This window comes from Drosophila tropicalis, unplaced genomic scaffold (assembly GCF_018151085.1).
Source record: "Drosophila tropicalis isolate 14030-0801.00 unplaced genomic scaffold, ASM1815108v1 contig_593, whole genome shotgun sequence".
NCBI lineage: Eukaryota > Metazoa > Arthropoda > Insecta > Diptera > Drosophilidae > Drosophila > Drosophila tropicalis.
In genome coordinates this window covers 14,899,282-14,917,612 of record NW_027173070.1, presented here as the reverse complement: position 1 = coordinate 14,917,612, position 18,331 = coordinate 14,899,282, and the positions used below count along the sequence as shown (strand labels likewise).

At 34.7% G+C, this 18,331-nt stretch overlaps 4 protein-coding genes across 4 annotated transcripts; 1 reads left to right on the top strand and 3 right to left on the bottom strand.

Annotated features, from left to right (window-relative positions):
* Positions 1-227: 227 nt before the first annotated feature.
* PHDP (Putative homeodomain protein) lies at positions 228-5,837 on the bottom strand. The gene is made up of 3 exons (XM_068289017.1): positions 5,558-5,837; positions 3,487-3,680; positions 228-550 (listed from the first exon to the last, which is right to left on the bottom strand). Exons 1-3 carry the CDS (start codon positions 5,835-5,837, stop codon positions 365-367), a joined length of 660 nt encoding a protein of 219 aa, XP_068145118.1. The 3' UTR covers positions 228-364.
* Positions 5,838-12,431: 6,594 nt separating this feature from the next.
* On the bottom strand, positions 12,432-13,702 carry DCP1 (decapping protein 1). The gene has a single exon (XM_068289526.1). The coding sequence runs from the start codon at positions 13,611-13,613 to the stop codon at positions 12,465-12,467; it is 1,149 nt and encodes a 382-aa protein (XP_068145627.1). The 5' UTR covers positions 13,614-13,702; the 3' UTR covers positions 12,432-12,464.
* Positions 13,703-13,793: 91 nt separating this feature from the next.
* Positions 13,794-16,481, top strand: DNAlig1 (DNA ligase 1). The gene is made up of 6 exons (XM_068289524.1): positions 13,794-13,893; positions 13,954-14,025; positions 14,087-14,359; positions 14,423-15,055; positions 15,119-15,990; positions 16,059-16,481. Exons 1-6 carry the CDS (start codon positions 13,877-13,879, stop codon positions 16,424-16,426), a joined length of 2,235 nt encoding a protein of 744 aa, XP_068145625.1. The 5' UTR covers positions 13,794-13,876; the 3' UTR covers positions 16,427-16,481.
* Upf3 (UPF3 regulator of nonsense mediated mRNA decay) lies at positions 16,418-18,145 on the bottom strand. Its single transcript, XM_068289525.1, has 3 exons — positions 18,001-18,145; positions 16,896-17,936; positions 16,418-16,782 (listed from the first exon to the last, which is right to left on the bottom strand). Exons 1-3 carry the CDS (start codon positions 18,085-18,087, stop codon positions 16,495-16,497), a joined length of 1,416 nt encoding a protein of 471 aa, XP_068145626.1. The 5' UTR covers positions 18,088-18,145; the 3' UTR covers positions 16,418-16,494.
* Positions 18,146-18,331: the final 186 nt, after the last annotated feature.

Below are 18,331 nucleotides of genomic sequence, written 5' to 3'. Positions count from 1 at the left end.
CAAAATATCCTGCACTTTAGACTGTCATTTAAGAATATTGGAAACGGTCTAAGACCCAACACTCTCCAATCATTACTATAACGCTTTATGATTTGCAACCTCTTACCAAGTAGGATATCTCCTCTATAAACATACTCATAAACATTGACACTCGTACAACAGATTGCTTTTGTTGTATGCATTTATAAATAAAACTATGCCATCAATAATAAAAGAAAAACTTTCTAATTTACCCCTACATACATATATTAATACATTTTATTAAACATAAATTCATTCCACAATCAGCATAGTAAAAAAATTATCAAAATAATGGTGTACAATGGATAATTTGTTATGTTAGAGATATTTACATAGGTGGTTTTCAGATTTTATCGTAGATGCTTTTCATTTGACGTGAATGTGAATTTCCTTTCACTGCAGCATTAAAATATTTAGTTCCAGTTGAAATGCTCTTGCGATTATCCATTTTAGCGGATTTATCTTTCATAATGTAAATCGCATGTCTTTCCTGTTTTCGAAATTTTGCCCTACGATTCTGGAACCATACCTAAAAGCACAGAGGGAAATTAAAGTTAAATATAAACTAAGTTTAGGCAGGGTAAAACTTTAATTACAATAACTTCAAAAAATTTACTTTAGCATCCCTGCTCAGAAGCCTTCAGACTGCAAACTGAGACGTTACTCTTAATATTAAGCAAGCCAAATAGTGGATGGTTTTCTGCTCATTTTGCAAATGTCCTGCGCAGTTCTGAGTTGTATATCGATAACTGTTTTTATCGAAGCCGCAAAGGCGAACTAGTGCAGTAGTTCCTACTTTGAACTACCGATTCAAAAGGAAACAGTTATTTGAATTATGAACAAAACTTGTGAACGAAAACCCAAAGTGGATGACAGTAATAAAGTTTTTATTGATCAGCAGATGCAGAGGAGTTAACATAGTAATGTTCAATCGTAGGCAGATTTAGTGCTGGAAAATGGGGAAAATTTGCCCCTTAAAGTATGCAATAAGCAGCCCAGGATTACGTCTTCCGGAGCATTCGAAGAACTTTTGATATATACTGTGTGTAAATAACAATCTTCGTAGCAAACATTGTTAATAGAGTTTTTTTTTAATTCCGAGGCAAACGAAAATATATAAAATTGTTAAAAACAATGAATGTCATTTTGCATATTGCATACTTTAGGGAAAAAACTTCCCACATTTTACAGCCGTAAATTCGTCTATGTGTTCAATATGATTCTAGAATTGTAATGCTAAGATGGTTATGATTCGTTTTTACATCTTAGGTTTAACATCCCACCAAATATTTGAAAAAAAATGTAAAGCAAATTTAAATGCAACAAAAGTACCATTCAGCAAAAATTATTTTGATCGCCCAAAAGGATTCGAATATATTTGATTTAGCAAAAATAGTTATTTCGAGCTTGAAGCTACAAAATTTCTTAAATTTTTGAGTTGGCTGAAGAATTACAGACAATACAAGTCGCAACTTATCACATCAAACAAGATTCGGCTTTACCAGTCCCTCCTAAAGCCCAAATGGACATATGGCATCCATCTGTGGGGTACAGAGTGTGCCACCAACGTGGAGATACTACAAAGGTTCCAAAACAACCTGCTACGTAGATTGGTCGTTGCCCCCTTTTAACGAAACTCTGTGACTTACAAATCCCCCTCAGTTCACAAGGAGGTCCTAAGATTCGGAGCAATCACCCCGAGCGGCTGGCAGCAGACCTGCTAAATAAAAACTATCCTTGCAGACTAAAAAGATTGCACCCTCTGGATCTACATTTCAGGCCTGATCCTGACAGGTAGGGCTAGTCTCCTAAGATGACGATTGAAGACCCATTCGATTAACCCTTCTGCGGCTTTGTTTTATTCGTTATATTTTAACGAAATAAGCCTATAAATCGTAACCAGTGCATAAAACTCAACTAAGAACTATTTTTCACCCTATTACCACCCATAAAATTATATTATTTGAATACATATGAAAAATGTATAAAAAGCAATAGCAAAATATTGAGTTCTTTTCTTCTACCGATTTCATTTATAAGTCGAATATCTTAGTCGTTTTTTAAACGGTTTCAAAACACTCAAATCTCTATGTTATTACTTAATTGATCCTGAAATCAATTACCAAATTGGCGACAATTGTCATAATTGTTTATTGTGACATATCCGCCACGGTGTTAATTGAACTTGCAACGGTACTCAAATTACGCCACGGTCAAAATTAACTAGATATTCGAAGTTCCAAGGGTGGGCAAGTCAATTTGCCAATTGAACCCGAACCACCACATTTACCACACCCACTCCTGGGCGCAGAGACCAACGATCTAAAGTTTGGGGGTAGAAAGACTCACAATTAACTGAGTAAGGCAGATGCAGGGGCGCAATGTTTTGATTTCCTTGTATGTCCTTCAGCTTAAACAAAAAAGGGGGAGCGCTCTGTGAGCTCTTGCTCACTTGAATACTCCCTTTAACCATAGGAAGGAGACATTCTTCTGAATCGTTTGACAATTTGCATAGAAGCGTCAAACCATGATAAATTATCTAACGAATCGGAAAACAAAATAAGCTTTTCGAGAATTATAATTTGGGTTGATAAAGGCAATTGAGGGACTTTTTACGAATTATGGCAGAAATCTGAGCCATAAGGTATTTAATTCTATTGAATCTGATTCTTTATATGGATTACCTGGACAGGTAACAATGTCTCTAGATATTGGAAAGAAATATCCTGCGAGAAAAAGTTTTAAGCAGTTTAAAAGTTACCAGACGCATTTCAGTGCCGGATTGGGAAAGCAACAGGATTAGCAAATTCTAAGGGCTCCTCGGTATCAGGGGATTGTAAATAGATTTTTAATCCCTGTAAGGTAAAATCGAAATACAATCTAAGCTAATTTTGTTTTAAAAAATGCTGCAAATCCTTTAAAAGTTTTAGCTTTGCGAAACTGTAATTGAAAAATTTCAACACATTTTCGAAAGTGATTTCACTTTTTAGTGATTTTGAATTTCGAATTAGAATAAGTATAAATGATTATCAAGTGCAATTGCAGTGAACTGCAATGTATTCGAATATACCTCAGTTTAGTCAATTATTAGAATATTCCAAAATTTATATATTTAATTTCAAGTTAGCAGAAGATCTTCCGATCTGTTTAAAAATCTCGAAACTACATCCTTTTTTCAATTTCCACATCAAAACTCTTTTGTGGCTTTTGGTCATGCTCCGGCTTAATCCGGAACTGACATATTGGGACTCGATGGATATTGTTTTGTGAATCCTCTTTAAAGATATTGATCAGAAATCGGAAAAGGTTAAATATTCATATTTTAGATGGTATTCAGATAACTCTCTGCACTAGAGGGCACATATTGCAATCGCAAGTACAGTAAAGTTTGGTCAAAGCATTTTGAATTAATGACTCAAATTAATGTAAAAACTATGCTTAATTTGATTTAAAATAAATTCTTACCTGTACTCGAGCTTCTGTTAAATGTAACTTTGATGCAATCTCTTCTCTTGTGTAAATATCGGGATAATGAGTCTCCAGGAATATTTTTTCAAGCTCGTTCAATTGATTTGAAGTAAATGTTGTTCGTATTCGCCTCTGTTTCGATTTATCGGCCAAGCTTGAAGCATCATCACCATAAGACTTCAGATGAAAGTCTAAAAGCAATCAAAATGAGAAAAGAAGTTCTAATTTATATTGAAACTTATAAAATAGAAGCTTATAAAAATAAAAGCAAATACAATTAATCTATTTTTGATTATTAATGTAAATTTTGTACATTTTGCAGACAATTTGAACCATTTCAAATCCGTCGCTAGGTGAATATTTACTAAAGGAATGTCCGGCTGGTGTTGCTTATGAAGAGAATTCTAGCTCAACTTACTATTTAAGTCTTACAAAATTTTAGTATTAATAGATTATTGACATATAATACGAGAGATACATATGTATGCATAATTATCAGAATTAGCATTAGTCATTTAATCTTATCACCATAAGATATATGTATTTATATAAAAGAATGAAGTAATGATTGGTTGTTTAAGGAAAAATTTCATGAACTATTCGAACTCAAAGTTAATATCTCTGACAAAAATATGGGAATGGGTCTCCCACCCTCAAATCGGATGCCTACCTGGTCTTGTAGTTTGAGTCATGGGACTCAAAAAATATTACTGATTATTTGTTTGTTTATTAAACATTATCCAAAACGTTGAATATATTTCGAAGTTTCAATCCAATTAGATCAATTAGATGTGAAGAATACAGTTCAAAGGGTTTTCCTATCTTCCATCTGCCAAATGTTATGTATAGACTGGTTTAGTAGGGGATACAACTGATTAAGATACATATACATATGTACATATGTATAAAGAAAAGAAAAATCAATTAATAGGGAACACTTCAGTTCTTGAAAGTTCGTTCTTGTTCATTCTCTTGTCCTCGTTATTATAACACAAAAATGATTTCAAAGCCGATCTTGGCAATGTCTAGTCTTCTATAATATTGTTCATACATCATAATCAGACCCGTGACAATAATTTCGTTTCTTTATTTTCTAAAGGTATTGCAGTTTTATTCAAGATGCGATTGTCTTCAAACGTTTTATGACAATTAGCTGTGAATCCAGAAATTTGCAAATATAGAAATTTGAATATAGAATATATTCTGTTTTTGTTATATATGTACATATATGCTATAAGTACATATATAGGGTTTTAATAAAAGCTGAAAATTATTTTCGATCACGGAAGAATGTTTCTAAAACGAAGACAGTTTTCCAACCGTGTATCAATTTCTTCATTATTGGAACTTGTTTCATTATTTTAAACTTTCATTTAATGTTGGCTCAAATCTTTTCCAGCATCCAGTTAAAGCTTTATTTAATCTACAGACTCTCTTGCTGTGCGTAGTTATTGCTACGATCAATTGAATTTCGACTTTCTCTAATAAAATTATGTAAAAAAAGCGGACATGTAATGTATATGAAATTGCAAGAATGTTTGTGATGTAATTATCATACGTACACATAAAATTGTATAGAAACTTGTAAATATATATATATATATATGTCTATATACAAATATGTATATCAACTACACATTAACAAGAATTGAGATAGTTATCATACTGATGAAACAAATTCGCTTAGGAGAAATTTTAACCTAATTTATCTCGTTCAAATGATTTCAAGTTAAGTTTTAAAAATATTTAAATTTTCTCTGGTTGTTTCAAATGTCATTAAAATGTTATTAAAGTCTAGACTAGACATTGAATACACAGAACCAATAAACAGGATAATAGACACATTGTAGACACAATATTTCATATACGCACCCTAATAAATTAATATGGAAAAAAGTAATCAAAATGCATGTTCATAATTTTTTTTGTGATTAATTTGTATGTATACTTTTTTTAACACATCGCTTTTCGTTCTCATGTTTTTTTTTTTTTTTGCTTTCAATTCTCACTTCACCATTATCTCTTGTTTTTGGACACAATTTGGAAAACCTTTTTGAGGTATACTCACCCGAGTTGAAGGAGGCAATTTCATGTGGTCCAGGATAAAATTCCGAAACTGTTGTTATTTTTGAAAACAATAAATTCGTATCTTGATTCAAAGAACTTCTCATTGCAGTTTCATTGGCAGCACAGAGCTTATAGCTCGAATCAATCATTAAGTTATAATGGCTCATATGATTGGCAACGGATAGCCCGCCATTGGTATTATTGTTATTATAGAATTGTGTATTCGTATTATATATACAATCCTTGTCAAAGTTCGCTTTGTTAATAAATGAAAATTCCATTGCATTGGAAACGGCTTACAAGAACTTATTGGAATTTTTTATTGTTGTTTTTTCTTTTCGGTTTTGCGGATTTTGGCACTTAACGTTAATTTTTGGTTTTATCATCCGCTTGTGAATCACATCGCAATAAAACATATAATTATGGACTTCCGAAAAACACAAAAATTTTTACTGCCCTTGAATAAATAAGCTTCAATTACGAATTGTATCAACATCACAACCTTTGGACAAAAAAGGATGCTGCACTTGTATCCATGTGAAAGAGAAGGAAAATATTCTGTGCCGCGTTTGAAGGCGGTGCTTAACACGCGATACATGGCTAAGGGTGGAAAATTTTTCAAAAGTACACTGTGCCAAAAATCATGCAATTCAATGAAAATGACTAGAAAATAAGAATTTTCCCCATAATTATCTATTTAGAGAGATTTGGATAAGATTAATTGCCAAATGGATCAAATGAAAATTTGCAATTACTTTTGAAAAAGCAATACTTTCAATAATTGATATTTAAATATAATGTAGACAATTTTTTTGCCCAGTGTAAACATTTTTAGACACCAAACAGCAAACGCCAGATACATTTAACGTTACTGACTATATTGGCTTGAGGCTGGCGTTAGGAAAAGGACTCTTATTTGACTAATTGAAACTGAATGGAATAATTTTGGTTAGTACAAAATATAGACATAGATACATATGTGTGTAGTCTATGGACTAGGCTATATATTGTTTTAACTTTTTTTTAGTACCCACGAATCGTTTGGGCTAGAATCCATTGTTATTTTTAAACATTTATCCTCTTGTATATTGAAAAGTTAACAAAAATCTCCTGATAATCTTCTCTATCTCTCTATAAGCTTATACACAAGGGTGTGAACAAAAATCCACAATGAAAAAAAAAAAAGAAAAACCCACACACAAGGGTGTATCACGCCTAAAAACCAGATGCCCAGGCCAAACGTGGTTGTTCTTTCATAGACTCGACACGCGTCTACTTTTTGGGAGAAAAGTAATTACTCTGAGTAGTCTTTTCCCCATGGAATTATCTTATATGCATTAAAATTGAAGAAAAATTATAAGAAATTTTCACTGACAGGCCAGCAGTAGTAGGACTACAATCAGTTGTTCAGTTGGTTAATAGTTGGAAAGTCATAGGAATAGGCATTGTAATTAATTTACCCTACCCACACACACACACACACACACACACACACAACCACTTTTTCATATTTGTATTTTCATATCGCGACCTTTAACCCCTTTTCACATGATTGCCAAAGAATATTTGTACAAGTTTCCCAAAGACTTGAATCACCCTAACAAGCAACACCTGCTGCTTCAAACAGAATAAATTTAGTATAAAGGCTTAATCCATTCAGTCGACAAATATTTGTATATGTCCCCAGTGAAATTATGAAATTATTCAATTCTCTAGAATCTACATACATAGTACGAAAAATGTAAAAGAAATATTTATACTGATTTTTAGATCATTTGAATCTATAAATTAAACATATAAATATGTTCGAATCATTTTCAACCGAGATTCTCCATAGTTTTTGAAATTTAATGTTATAATTTTAACACACGTTTTCTAAGAATATTTCCTGAAAATCTAAAGCAAATCTAATTAATATTTTTCGAGATATCATTAAATTTTACAGGCCTTATTATTATGAAAATTATTTTCTTCCATCAGTCTTTGTTCATTCGCGCGTGCTTATAGATGCTGATGATGTCAAGTTTTGTCTTACTTATAATGATACAGATTCATTTAGTCGGCTGATCTTAAAAACTTTCAATCCTGGTGCCAGTTTAATCTACTAAATCTTAACACTACCAAGTGTAAGGTAATTACTTTTTTTCGTAACTCTCCTCAACTGGTCACTTATTTTCTGAGCAATAGCCCTTTAGAACGTCTAAGTAATATGAATGATTTGAGCGTATTTATGGACCATAAGTTAAATTTTAACACCCATATTTCCACCACGGTCGCAAAGGCCATGAGTGTTCTGATTTTCATTAAAAGATGGTCCAAAGAATTTGATGACCCCTATAGTAAAGTTCTTTTTACTTCGCTTGTGCGTCCTATCTTAGAGTATGGATCTTGCATTTGGTCACCTCAATATGAATCGCACCAGATTAGACTTGAATCCGTTCAAAAGCTGTTCTTGCTATTTGCTCTTCGTGGCTTAAGCTGGGATCGCAATGTCAATTTGCCTTCGTATTCTAGTAGACTTCTCTTGTTTAACCTTCCGTCCCTAACTAACCGTAAAATTATGCTTGGTGTCATTTTTATGCACAAGCTCCTAATTGGTGATATCGACTCGCCCGAGTTATTAGCTAAGGTAAATCTGTCGGTACCATGTAGACGGAGTAGACATCCTTTGATACCTTTATCCCTTAGTCGTTGTTCTTCTAACTATGCCTATGCCAGAGTTTTCTATTAATATGCTTAAAACATCTATCCTATCATATTTAGTTAATAGATAGCTATAGTATTATTTGTTTGTCTGTTTTTTCTATTGTGTATTTGTCCAGCGATTCGTGCCGTGCGTTATCCGGCTGCACCCCTCGGTCGGTCGGGTGGGCAGTTATCTGCTTGGGCTCGCGCGTAACAGGCTTTGTCCTGGTGTCGTAGGGGCCACTTGAACGTACTGCGCATAGTATCGTCAACGTCCGCTATAAAAAAAAAGAAGGAAAGAAATAAAAAATAACTACGATACTTAATAAAAATGTTTATCGGCCATGACAGTTACTATAATTTAGTATTTAGATTATAAATCCCATAAATTGGACATTAAACTTCAATTATAAAATCTAGAATTTTATATCCTTAGATAAATAAAACCAACTTGATCAAATTTATGAAAATTACTTGTATTACGAATTCAAAGTATTTTCTTTAAATCAAATTAAGTTTAATGCTAATTTCAACAAATTATTTGAGTTACAACACAATTTTAAATGACCAAGTCCAAAAACGATAACAGAAATTTTCAATTGAACTTTCTATCCAATGAATTATTGACTTAAATTTATAGTTGATTGCTAAAGCCTTGAAAAATGTTTTCATGAATTAGTTAAAAAATATTTAAAAGGTGAAAATTACACCTAGTCTTAATGAAAATATTTTCAATTATTTTGTATTCACCAAACAGATCACAATTCTTTAAGCTAAATAATTTGATTAATCTCAATTCCCAGTCCAACAAAGTTATTCGAATTCGATAATGGGAACAGGCCTTATATAAAATATAGATACTTTCATATTCTATAGGTTCTTCAAGTAAATTAATTTGATTACTTTTTGATGCGATTTCTCTGCTTTAAGTCTGATCAAAAGAAGCGACAGGATCTTTTTATTACAGCCGCAAAATTTGACCAGCCATTTCACAAATTTAAACCCAATTTTTGATCTTACCGTGTCAGAAAATCAAGAAAACTTTTTCGAACTTTTTTATAACAATTGGTTAAATAGCTTGGGCAAATACTGATGAAAGTCATGAACACAATTTCAAGAATAATACATTCAACTAAAGAATGTAAATCTTTTTAATATTATAAGACTCTGTTTTTTAACAAACTAGCTTTAGAAAAGACATCGTTAATATAACTCTATTGATTAGGTGCAATTTGTTACCCCAATTTTAATTCTACTTATTTTACTAAATGTCCTGGTCCAAGTAAAGGACATTTTACTAACTTATATATAAATATGAATGCATCATTTTTGGTTTTGCTGACAAGGAATTGGTATGATATGATGATATTCAATGAACTGCTTCTTGAAATGCTGAAGAAAAATGTCTTAGGTGATAGTCCAACATTTTTAATTCGGCACACATATATTTGCACGAACTGCCTATTATATCTGTGAGGATCCATACTTATACAATATACATAATATTTATATCAAATAAACTCTGATACTCTAATGAGAAAATGGGGCATCTTGATCGTAATTGACTAAGCTAATTATGTTTTAATATTTTGGTAAGCGACCAATGAAACGGTTCCAAACTGATCTTGACTGAGTTGTTAGATAACGAGGTTTAAATTTCGCAACTTAAACTTTCTGCAGCTAATATGAACATTAGAGACGTCGCCATGGCTACAAAACAGTCCCAATAAAGGAATATATTAATAAAAAGAATTTGAAGGCAATGTTTAGCAATTAGATCATTTTGTAATTACTTTAAATTACATTTTAGATTGCTTTTACAATGAGAGAACTAAAAGTTGTCGGATAAATTCGAATCGCCTGGTATATTGGTGGTCGCGTACCACACTCATTTGGGTGTTCTCCTATCAAAACTGCAAATTCAACTTCTTAATTCTTCCACAAATCAGTTTCGCATGAATTTTTCGTATGTAAAAGTATGGAAAAGTTTTTTTTACTACTAATCACATCAGTGCACCTTGAAGGTAATACCTTTTATATCTTTCACACGATCCAACACAACACATTTTTAGGAACCAAAGGCAGACAATTTATAATAACCTTTTTAGGAATGTATATACATATTTAAGTATATAGTATATTTTCTAAAAAGTTGAAGCAAATTCTCTTAAATTTCTTTTGTGTCAAAAACTGTTCTTTCAACCAGAATTTCTTAAAGTCTAATGAATATGTTCATTGCTATTGCCTTGCCATTCTTTTGAGTCCAAAGACTTAAAGGATTTCTAGTTGTTTTGTTGAAAAGAAAAAAATTTTATAGATGAAATAATATAATTTTTATGCATACATACGTGCCTTTAAAAAGGTAAGCATCCCATATTTAAAACTAAGCAGTTTTCAAAAAGCCCTTTTCAGGATTAAATGTGTACAAATATCTTTCTACGCTAGGTCCTTGATCAAAGCATTTAAGCAGATGGCCAAATACTGTTAAATTTAAGGAGCAGGACCCAAAAATCCGAGAGCGGATGGTGTTATACCATGGTAGTTACACCATGGTTAGATATGGTACTAAAAACTGACAATCCATAATGTTAAAAGAAGGTACTTCAGCCAAACTTCTTGTTTCATTTAAATGAATTAAAAATATATTAGTAATTTATAAGCTAATACAATTCAACTTCTCTAAAGTATCTTTCATTAATATACAAATTAGCATATTACAAATTAAATTCAAACACAAAAATTTCTGAAACAATAAAATAATTTCCTTCCTTAAAAGCCTTGAAAAACTTAAAAAAAAATCATAATTTTTGTAAAGCTAGGTTTTTTTTTATATGGGGAAGACTGACTGAAAATTATATCAATATTAATGAGAATACATAAATATCGAGAACATATTGCTTGACTTTTAATATGTATATTCTGCCCTACACGTTCATATGTGAATTGGTATCAAGATTTTTTTAAAGATGAACGTAGGGTTTAATGTTTCTGTGAATCTTTAAAAGGATTTTTATAAAAACTGTAATATTCATTAAAATTATATACTTATATAAATGAAAGTCAATGACTTGAGGAAATGGAACACGTGTCTTTTTGCCAAAAATTTGTTAGTCTATGAGAAAATCTACTTTATTCAAATTATTGTGGCAGAAGCATTTAAAGCCAACTTGATTATTTCCAATTACATCTTAATAATAAAGTCAGTGGATCATAAAAACAAAGCAGAGCTGAACACCCGTGCTTTCGTTATGAAACAAAAGTATTCTGCACGAAATTCTATATCCAAATGATCCTTGCCTCAAGTTAATGAAATTTGACACACATCCTGATGAGTCTACTAAACCGACTAATATTAGATTTTCGAAGAGAAGTTAGATTAAATCCTAAGTCAGTGTCGAATTACGCCAGTGCGGAGAATTTGGAATTAGACTATGAATTTTTAATATAAATTTTAGATTAATCTATCCTTCCGCCAATTTCAAACCGAAATTACATATCAATGAAATCGCAAATGGCATTAAACACTTGCATATGAAGACCAAAAAATTTGTTGGGAAAGTTGTTAAAATATTTAATCCTGATCAAAAGACATTTTACCAAGTTGAATATAAAGATATGAATTCTTTAAATACTTAAAAAGTTGACTTAATGAGAGCTTATTTATATATTTTAATGTTCAATCTCATGTTTTCACTGGCTTTAAAAGATAATTTGATTATTAACGTGAATTAAACCACTTTTCCGTGATCATACAGTCAACTTAAAGCTATGTAACACATCCCTAAAGTACATTTGTATGTACATAAGCGGAGGGACTCTTCGTCTCTTCTACTGAGGTCCTTTTATTGGTTGCACACTTCGGCCAAAGAAGTAAATAAATGCTTTTGTTGGTTTTACTGATCAAAATATTGGAATCTATAGAAATGTTTATGTATAATCATTCCAAGATCTCTGCAGACTAATGGGAAAGTTTAAAAAAGAGAAATCTTTACAAATTTATAAAACGAGAAGCAAAGTAAACTAATGTTGATCCTTAATAAAAATGATCGATGCCGATCGCTTCACATTGTTATTTCCTTCAAAAACCTTTATCTGCTGGATCTAAAATATTTTTCACTTTGTCACAAGCTCCCATTATAGAACGATCCTGAAGAGAAAGTCGTTTAAGTAAAGTAAATTCAATGATATAGTTTAGTTTTTGGGGATAAAAAATAGAATTTATTTTATTGATATGTTGCATTTGTGTCAATTAGCGAATTGGAACAGCCATTGAGATAGGCTTTATGCAACTTGTTAGCAAAATCCTTATCGTTTTGTATGAGATAAGTGAACGCCTGGACAAACTGTGATGAATTTAAAGGCGGCTGCTGTTGCTGCTGCTGGAGCAACACTTCCGGCTTGGCATTGGGTGCGTCAAACATGGTAGGTGGCATTAGAGCCGGCTTTGCTTCAGATTTTTCTCTGTCCCCAGCCAACAACCTTCTAAGGCACTGCCCAGGCTCCTCTTCGCTCGTTATTAAGGCTGACGTTGATTCATTTGCCTCGGCAAAGGGTTTTCCAATATTCAGCTCACTGAGCAGCGACAAAGTTTGACCGGGACTTGTGGCGACCTTTTGAAAAGGCGATAGCTGGCACTCGGAAGCACGTACGAAGTCGGAATCTCTTGTAGAGGAGGACTGAACTGATCCTCCCTCATTTGGGGTCACAGTGCGCTGCTGTTTCTCCAACTGGTCAACGGACAACGGTTGTACTCGATGAAATAGCGACTCCGCTGTAGCCTGCTTTGCGGATTCAAAGAATTTCAGAACATTGCCAGGTGTTGAGTTTTCGCTCTGTCCCGACTTAGGCTTATTATTGTTATTATTCAATTGTGCATTGTACTCTTTCTGGGCTTTGCTAAGCATATTAAATATGCTGGCAGTGCCTGGCTTGGGATCAGCAAACTTGGGCATAACAGGTTGGCCCTGTGCGTGTCCATTGCTCTCCTTGTCCTTGTTCACAAGTAAACTGTTAACCAGGTTGCTGATGCGGTCGCACTCTTCACTGTTGTAGAACCAGAATCCCCGAATCCGTGACCGTTCGTTGCGGTACAAAAGGAACGGGGGCTGCGACTGTAATTCAAGGCTTCCTGTAATTGGCTCCACAAAAGAGGTTGTATTCAGGCGATTGTTGATGAATATGCTATGGTACGGCTCGGCATTGCGATGGTAAATAAAAAATGCGCCCTCTACGTCAGTTTTTTCCCATTCATTCTGCTCTGAGTTGAAGGTGTAGAAGGCAACATGCGATGACGAGTCAACAATCTCTTTCGCGTAGGGATCGATCTTCTTAATAGCCGACAAGTTCATACGAGTTATACTTTCGTCCGCCATATTATAATCGTTTTGCAAATAATTTAAGTATTTCTCTTTTTAATTTTTTTTTCCTCTTTTGTGTCCCTGTTAAATAAACAGTGCTCCCGAATGATGCTGTTAACTAACGTTGTTTGCAAAAATGCAGTGCTGTTGCGTGCACTGCATCTGTTAATTTACAGTGTTCGAAAGTGTTGCCCTAATGGCATAAAAATACGGTCACACTACACATCAAATTGGCGCGAATCACACCACAATTCTTTATTTTCGCATAAACAATAAACATGCAGAAGTCAATAACGTAATAAAAAATTAAGTAAAACAAAGTAAAATATTAGTACAGTGTTTAATTTCCTTTCAGATCGTTTTTTAAGCCAAAAACAGAGGGCGTAGATTTGCCGGTGACGCCAAAAAAGGAAAAGTCTGCACCCAAGTAAGACATTTGCATGCTTTTATTTTCAATGTAGTAAATTCTTTATTTTTGATTATAATAGAATTATAACGAAAGAAGAATCTCCACCGGAAGCAAAGAAGCCAAAAATTAAAAGCGAAGATGAAGAGGACACTGAGAATATCAAGATGGAAACCAGCCAAGACGAAACGATAGCTCAGCCAAAAACAGAACCAAAATCTCCTGCTGCAAAAAAGGTGACACCAATGCAGTTGAACTCTGCAGCACCAGTTAGCCAGGAGGACGAAGAAAATTATGACCCTTCAATGGAAACCTATCATCCGCTTAAACATGCCTACTGGAAAGCCAAAGGAGTGTAAGTTTTTCCATTAAAGCGGGAAATACAAAAACTTACAAATGTCAATTTGCTTTCATTTAGGACACCATATTTGGCCTTAGCTCGGACATTTCAGGTTATAGAAGAAACTAAGGGCCGCCTAAAAATGATCGATACCCTCAGTAACTTTTTCTGTTCCGTAATGTTGGTCAGCCCGGAGGATCTCTTGCCCAGTGTTTACCTTAGTATTAACCAATTGGCGCCTGCCTATGAAGGTCTTGAACTGGGCGTAGCAGATACCACATTAATGAAGGCCATTTGCAAAGCGACTGGTCGCAATTTAGCACACATTAAATCTCAGACCCACTTAACTGGCGATCTGGGTATAGTGGCAGAACAATCTCGAGTTTCCCAGCGCATGATGTTCAGACCAGCACCTCTGAATGTACGTGGTGTTTTCCAAAAGCTCAAGGAGATTGCTAAGATATCGGGGCAGTCGAAGATCACTCTTGTCTACGATGTATTCGTTGCCTGTCGTCTATCCGAGGCTCGCTTTTTTATTCGTTCGCTAATTGGCAAGTTGCGCATTGGCATTGCAGAACAGAGTCTTCTAACAGCTCTAGCCCTTGCTCTGGTTAAAAAGAATCACTACGAGGACTGCAAGCTTAACAAAGTTGGTGATGTGTACAAAGATGAAATTGCTGAGACTACATTGTTGCTAAAAACCACTTATTGGTAAGTTCATTTCATGTTTGAAACGTTTTTTATATTATCTTTAATACTGTTTTCTCTTTTCAGCCAATGCCCAAACTATGATATCATCATTCCCGCAATTTTAAAGTACGACATAAAGGAGCTTAGCACTCGTTGTCCCATGCATCCAGGAATGCCGCTTAGACCCATGTTGGCACAACCAACGAAGGGTGTTCATGAAGTTTTGGAACGTTTTGGTGGTATGCACATTACTTGTGAATGGAAATACGATGGTGAACGAGCACAGATTCATTGCAATGAGCAGGGCGAGATTAGCATTTTCTCACGCAACTCTGAAAATAATACGGCAAAATATCCAGACTTGATTGCCAGGAGCAAAAACTTCATCAAAAAGCCCGTGGAAACCTATATTATTGATAGTGAAATTGTTGCCTGGGATGTTGAAAGAAAACAGATTTTACCTTTTCAAGTGCTTAGCACAAGGAAGAGAAAGAATGTGGATATAGATGAGATAAAGGTTCAAGTCTGTGTATATATATTTGATTTACTCTATATCAACGGCATGGCCCTGGTGACGAAGCCATTGTCCGAACGTCGAAAGCTTCTGTTGGAGCATTTCCAGGAAGTCGAGGGAGAATGGAAATTCGCCACTGCTTTGAACACTAATGATATGGATGAGGTGCAACAGTTTCTGGAAGAGTCAGTCAAAGGCAATTGTGAAGGACTCATGGTCAAGACTTTGGATGAAGAGGCGACTTATGAAATTGCCAAAAGATCAAGAAATTGGTTAAAACTAAAGAAAGATTATCTTTCTAATGTTGGCGACTCATTGGATCTTGTAGTATTGGGTGGCTATAGGGGAAAAGGACGCCGAACAGGCACTTTCGGCGGCTTTTTGCTTGCTTGCTACGATGCTGAGAATGAGGAATATCAAAGTATCTGCAAAATTGGCACAGGTATGAGCTAAAATCCATTTTTGAGACGTGAACAATTTATAAATAATTTATCTTATTTGTGTTTGCAGGTTTCACAGATGAAGATTTGAAAGTACATTCAGAATCGTTAGGAAAAGCTGTCATTAGTGGTCCCAAATCTTATTACAGATACGATTCCAGTCTTGAACCGGATGCATGGTTTGAACCAGTGCAGGTGTGGGAGGTAAAATGTGCTGATCTTTCGCTTAGTCCGATTCATCGTGCTGCCATTGGCATTGTCGACAATGAACGTGGCATATCCTTACGATTCCCTCGATTCATTCGTATACGCGATGATAAGAGCAGCGAGAATGCCACAGATGCTCAACAGGTGGCCAACATGTATCAGTCACAGGATCAGGTTAAAAACAATCAAAAAGTATGCAGCCAAATGGACATGGAGAGTGAATTCTACTAATGCAAAAGCAACATACACAATGGATTTATTTAATAAAGAGAAGTTTATACATTCACTTTATTCAAATATCATTTGGTTGGATTTACAACACCCAATGAATTTGCACTATTATTACTGCTCTCAGACGATTTGGACACGCGCCGCACATTCTCCGTTTCGGGATGATCTTTTGCTTCGCTGGGTTTTGATCGATTGCGTTTACCCGATCGCCTTTTCTTCTTGTAAGACTTTTCCTCGACCAGTGAAGCTTCACCCTCCGAAGCACAACCTTCCAATTTGGCAGTACTCTGTGAATTTTCGTCCGATCCAAGGCGCATTCTAGCCTTTGGCTGATATATGGCAATCGATGGACGATCCTAAAAAAAAAGAATATAAATCAATATCTTTTAACATCTCTGAAATTCGGACACAAAGAATAGAAGACTACTGCGCTTTGATCAGGACTAGCTGGCCTATATATATTATTTACCTTGTTTCTTATTCGACGATCTTCTAAAGAACGTTGTTTAGATGATTTGCCTGAATCAGAATTTTTTGTGGCTGGTTTCTTGGTTTCTTCCTTCTTAGCGTCTACAGGAACTTTCTGATCGTTATCCTTAGCGTTAGCGCCAGACCAAACTGTAATGTCGGGAAAGGTAGTACTATCTGCATCTAATGCATCCTGTGCCGGTTTAGTGTCTTTCTTTAAAATGGTGATGTCCATATCGGTTTTCGGCTGACCTTTTGGTTTTCTTTGTTGCTTTGCCGGTTTGTCGCCTTTTTTCTTGTCACGTTGTTCACGATCCCGCATTAATTTCTTCTGCTCATGCTCCTCCCTTCGACGCTGATCACGCTCTGTACGCCGATGAGAACGTGAAGATTTGTTTGGCTCGTTTTGATTTTGTCCCTGTTGTTGCTGCTGTTGTTGTGGGTCTTTCTTTGCGTTTGATGATCTTTTGTTTTTATTGTTGCCATCTTTTGAATTGTTATTTTTCGATTGATCCAATAGGCGTTGCTGCTTCTGTTCCTCTCGCTGCTTGCGCTTATCCTCGCGTCGTTTCTCCTTCTTATTTGCCAAGTATTGAAGCAGGGGTGTCGACTGGACCTCGTCATCGGTATCGTCATAGGAAATATCAATTTTAACATCTCCCAGGCGACTGGCCTCTTCCTTGTCCTCGATAAACTTCTGAACGAATTCCTGGAAATGTGACTCGCTCTCGATTGTGTCTACCTTATTGTCGTAACTGCGTGCCTTGTTCTTGGCAAAGCATTGGAATGGAGCATACTCCACAATAGCCACATATTCATCGCCCTTGGCATCCAAAAACACATAACCATCAAATCGATCCCTAAATTGCAGGACTTCTTCTATGTTCTTTGTTGACATATTGATGTAGGCGCGACATGAGGCTTCTTGACCCAGTGTCCAGTCGGCTGGGCAATAATAGTACGAATCGATCTCCGGCAATGGATCCACATGGTCTAAGAATTCCTTTTCCGTCATCGTTGGCGGCAAGTGCCGCACAACAATCTGGGGACAAAAATTTTGCATAAATATCTTTCTATTTTGTTGCATGCTTTATATATGTATGTACTTTGATTTCATTGTGTGCTTTATTTTTGGATCGGGGTTTCTCTACAGGAATCGGTTTTTTTTTCTCCTCAGACGTACTTTCTGACATTTTGCTTTAATTCCAAAAAAAAAAAACACAATTAAAAACAAACCAAATTTCAGAGAAGCCTGACCCAAAACGATAATGAACTAACTGAGATGCTTAAAATAGTTCCAAACGAACTAGTTCCGACTATCGTTTATGGCTAGTTTAAATTTTGTTATCAGATGCTTGTTATCAGATAATTTAAGACAAATATGTTGATTTTACGCTGCTCCATTTATTTGAAGAAATTATTACCTTTAGCCTTTAC

Bases quoted from the DNA above. Each gene is read 5' to 3' on its own strand.
- PHDP (XM_068289017.1), bottom strand. From the start codon at position 5,837: ATGGAATTTTCATTTATTAACAAAGCGAACTTTGACAAGGATTGTATA. The intron at 3,681-5,557 runs GTGAGTATACCT...GATTGCTTTTAG, and splicing joins AATTGCCTCCTTCAACTCGG to ACTTTCATCTGAAGTCTTAT. The intron at 551-3,486 runs GTAAGAATTTAT...CTGTGCTTTTAG, and splicing joins TAACAGAAGCTCGAGTACAG to GTATGGTTCCAGAATCGTAG.
- DCP1 (XM_068289526.1), bottom strand. From the start codon at position 13,613: ATGGCGGACGAAAGTATAACTCGTATGAACTTGTCGGCTATTAAGAAG.
- DNAlig1 (XM_068289524.1), top strand. The intron at 14,360-14,422 runs GTAAGTTTTTCC...GCTTTCATTTAG, and splicing joins TACTGGAAAGCCAAAGGAGT to GACACCATATTTGGCCTTAG. The intron at 15,991-16,058 runs GTATGAGCTAAA...TTGTGTTTGCAG, and splicing joins TATCTGCAAAATTGGCACAG to GTTTCACAGATGAAGATTTG.
- Upf3 (XM_068289525.1), bottom strand. From the start codon at position 18,087: ATGTCAGAAAGTACGTCTGAGGAGAAAAAAAAACCGATTCCTGTAGAG. The intron at 17,937-18,000 runs GTACATACATAT...TTTTGTCCCCAG, and splicing joins AAGCACACAATGAAATCAAA to ATTGTTGTGCGGCACTTGCC. The intron at 16,783-16,895 runs GTAAATAATATA...CTTTTTTTTTAG, and splicing joins ATCGTCGAATAAGAAACAAG to GATCGTCCATCGATTGCCAT.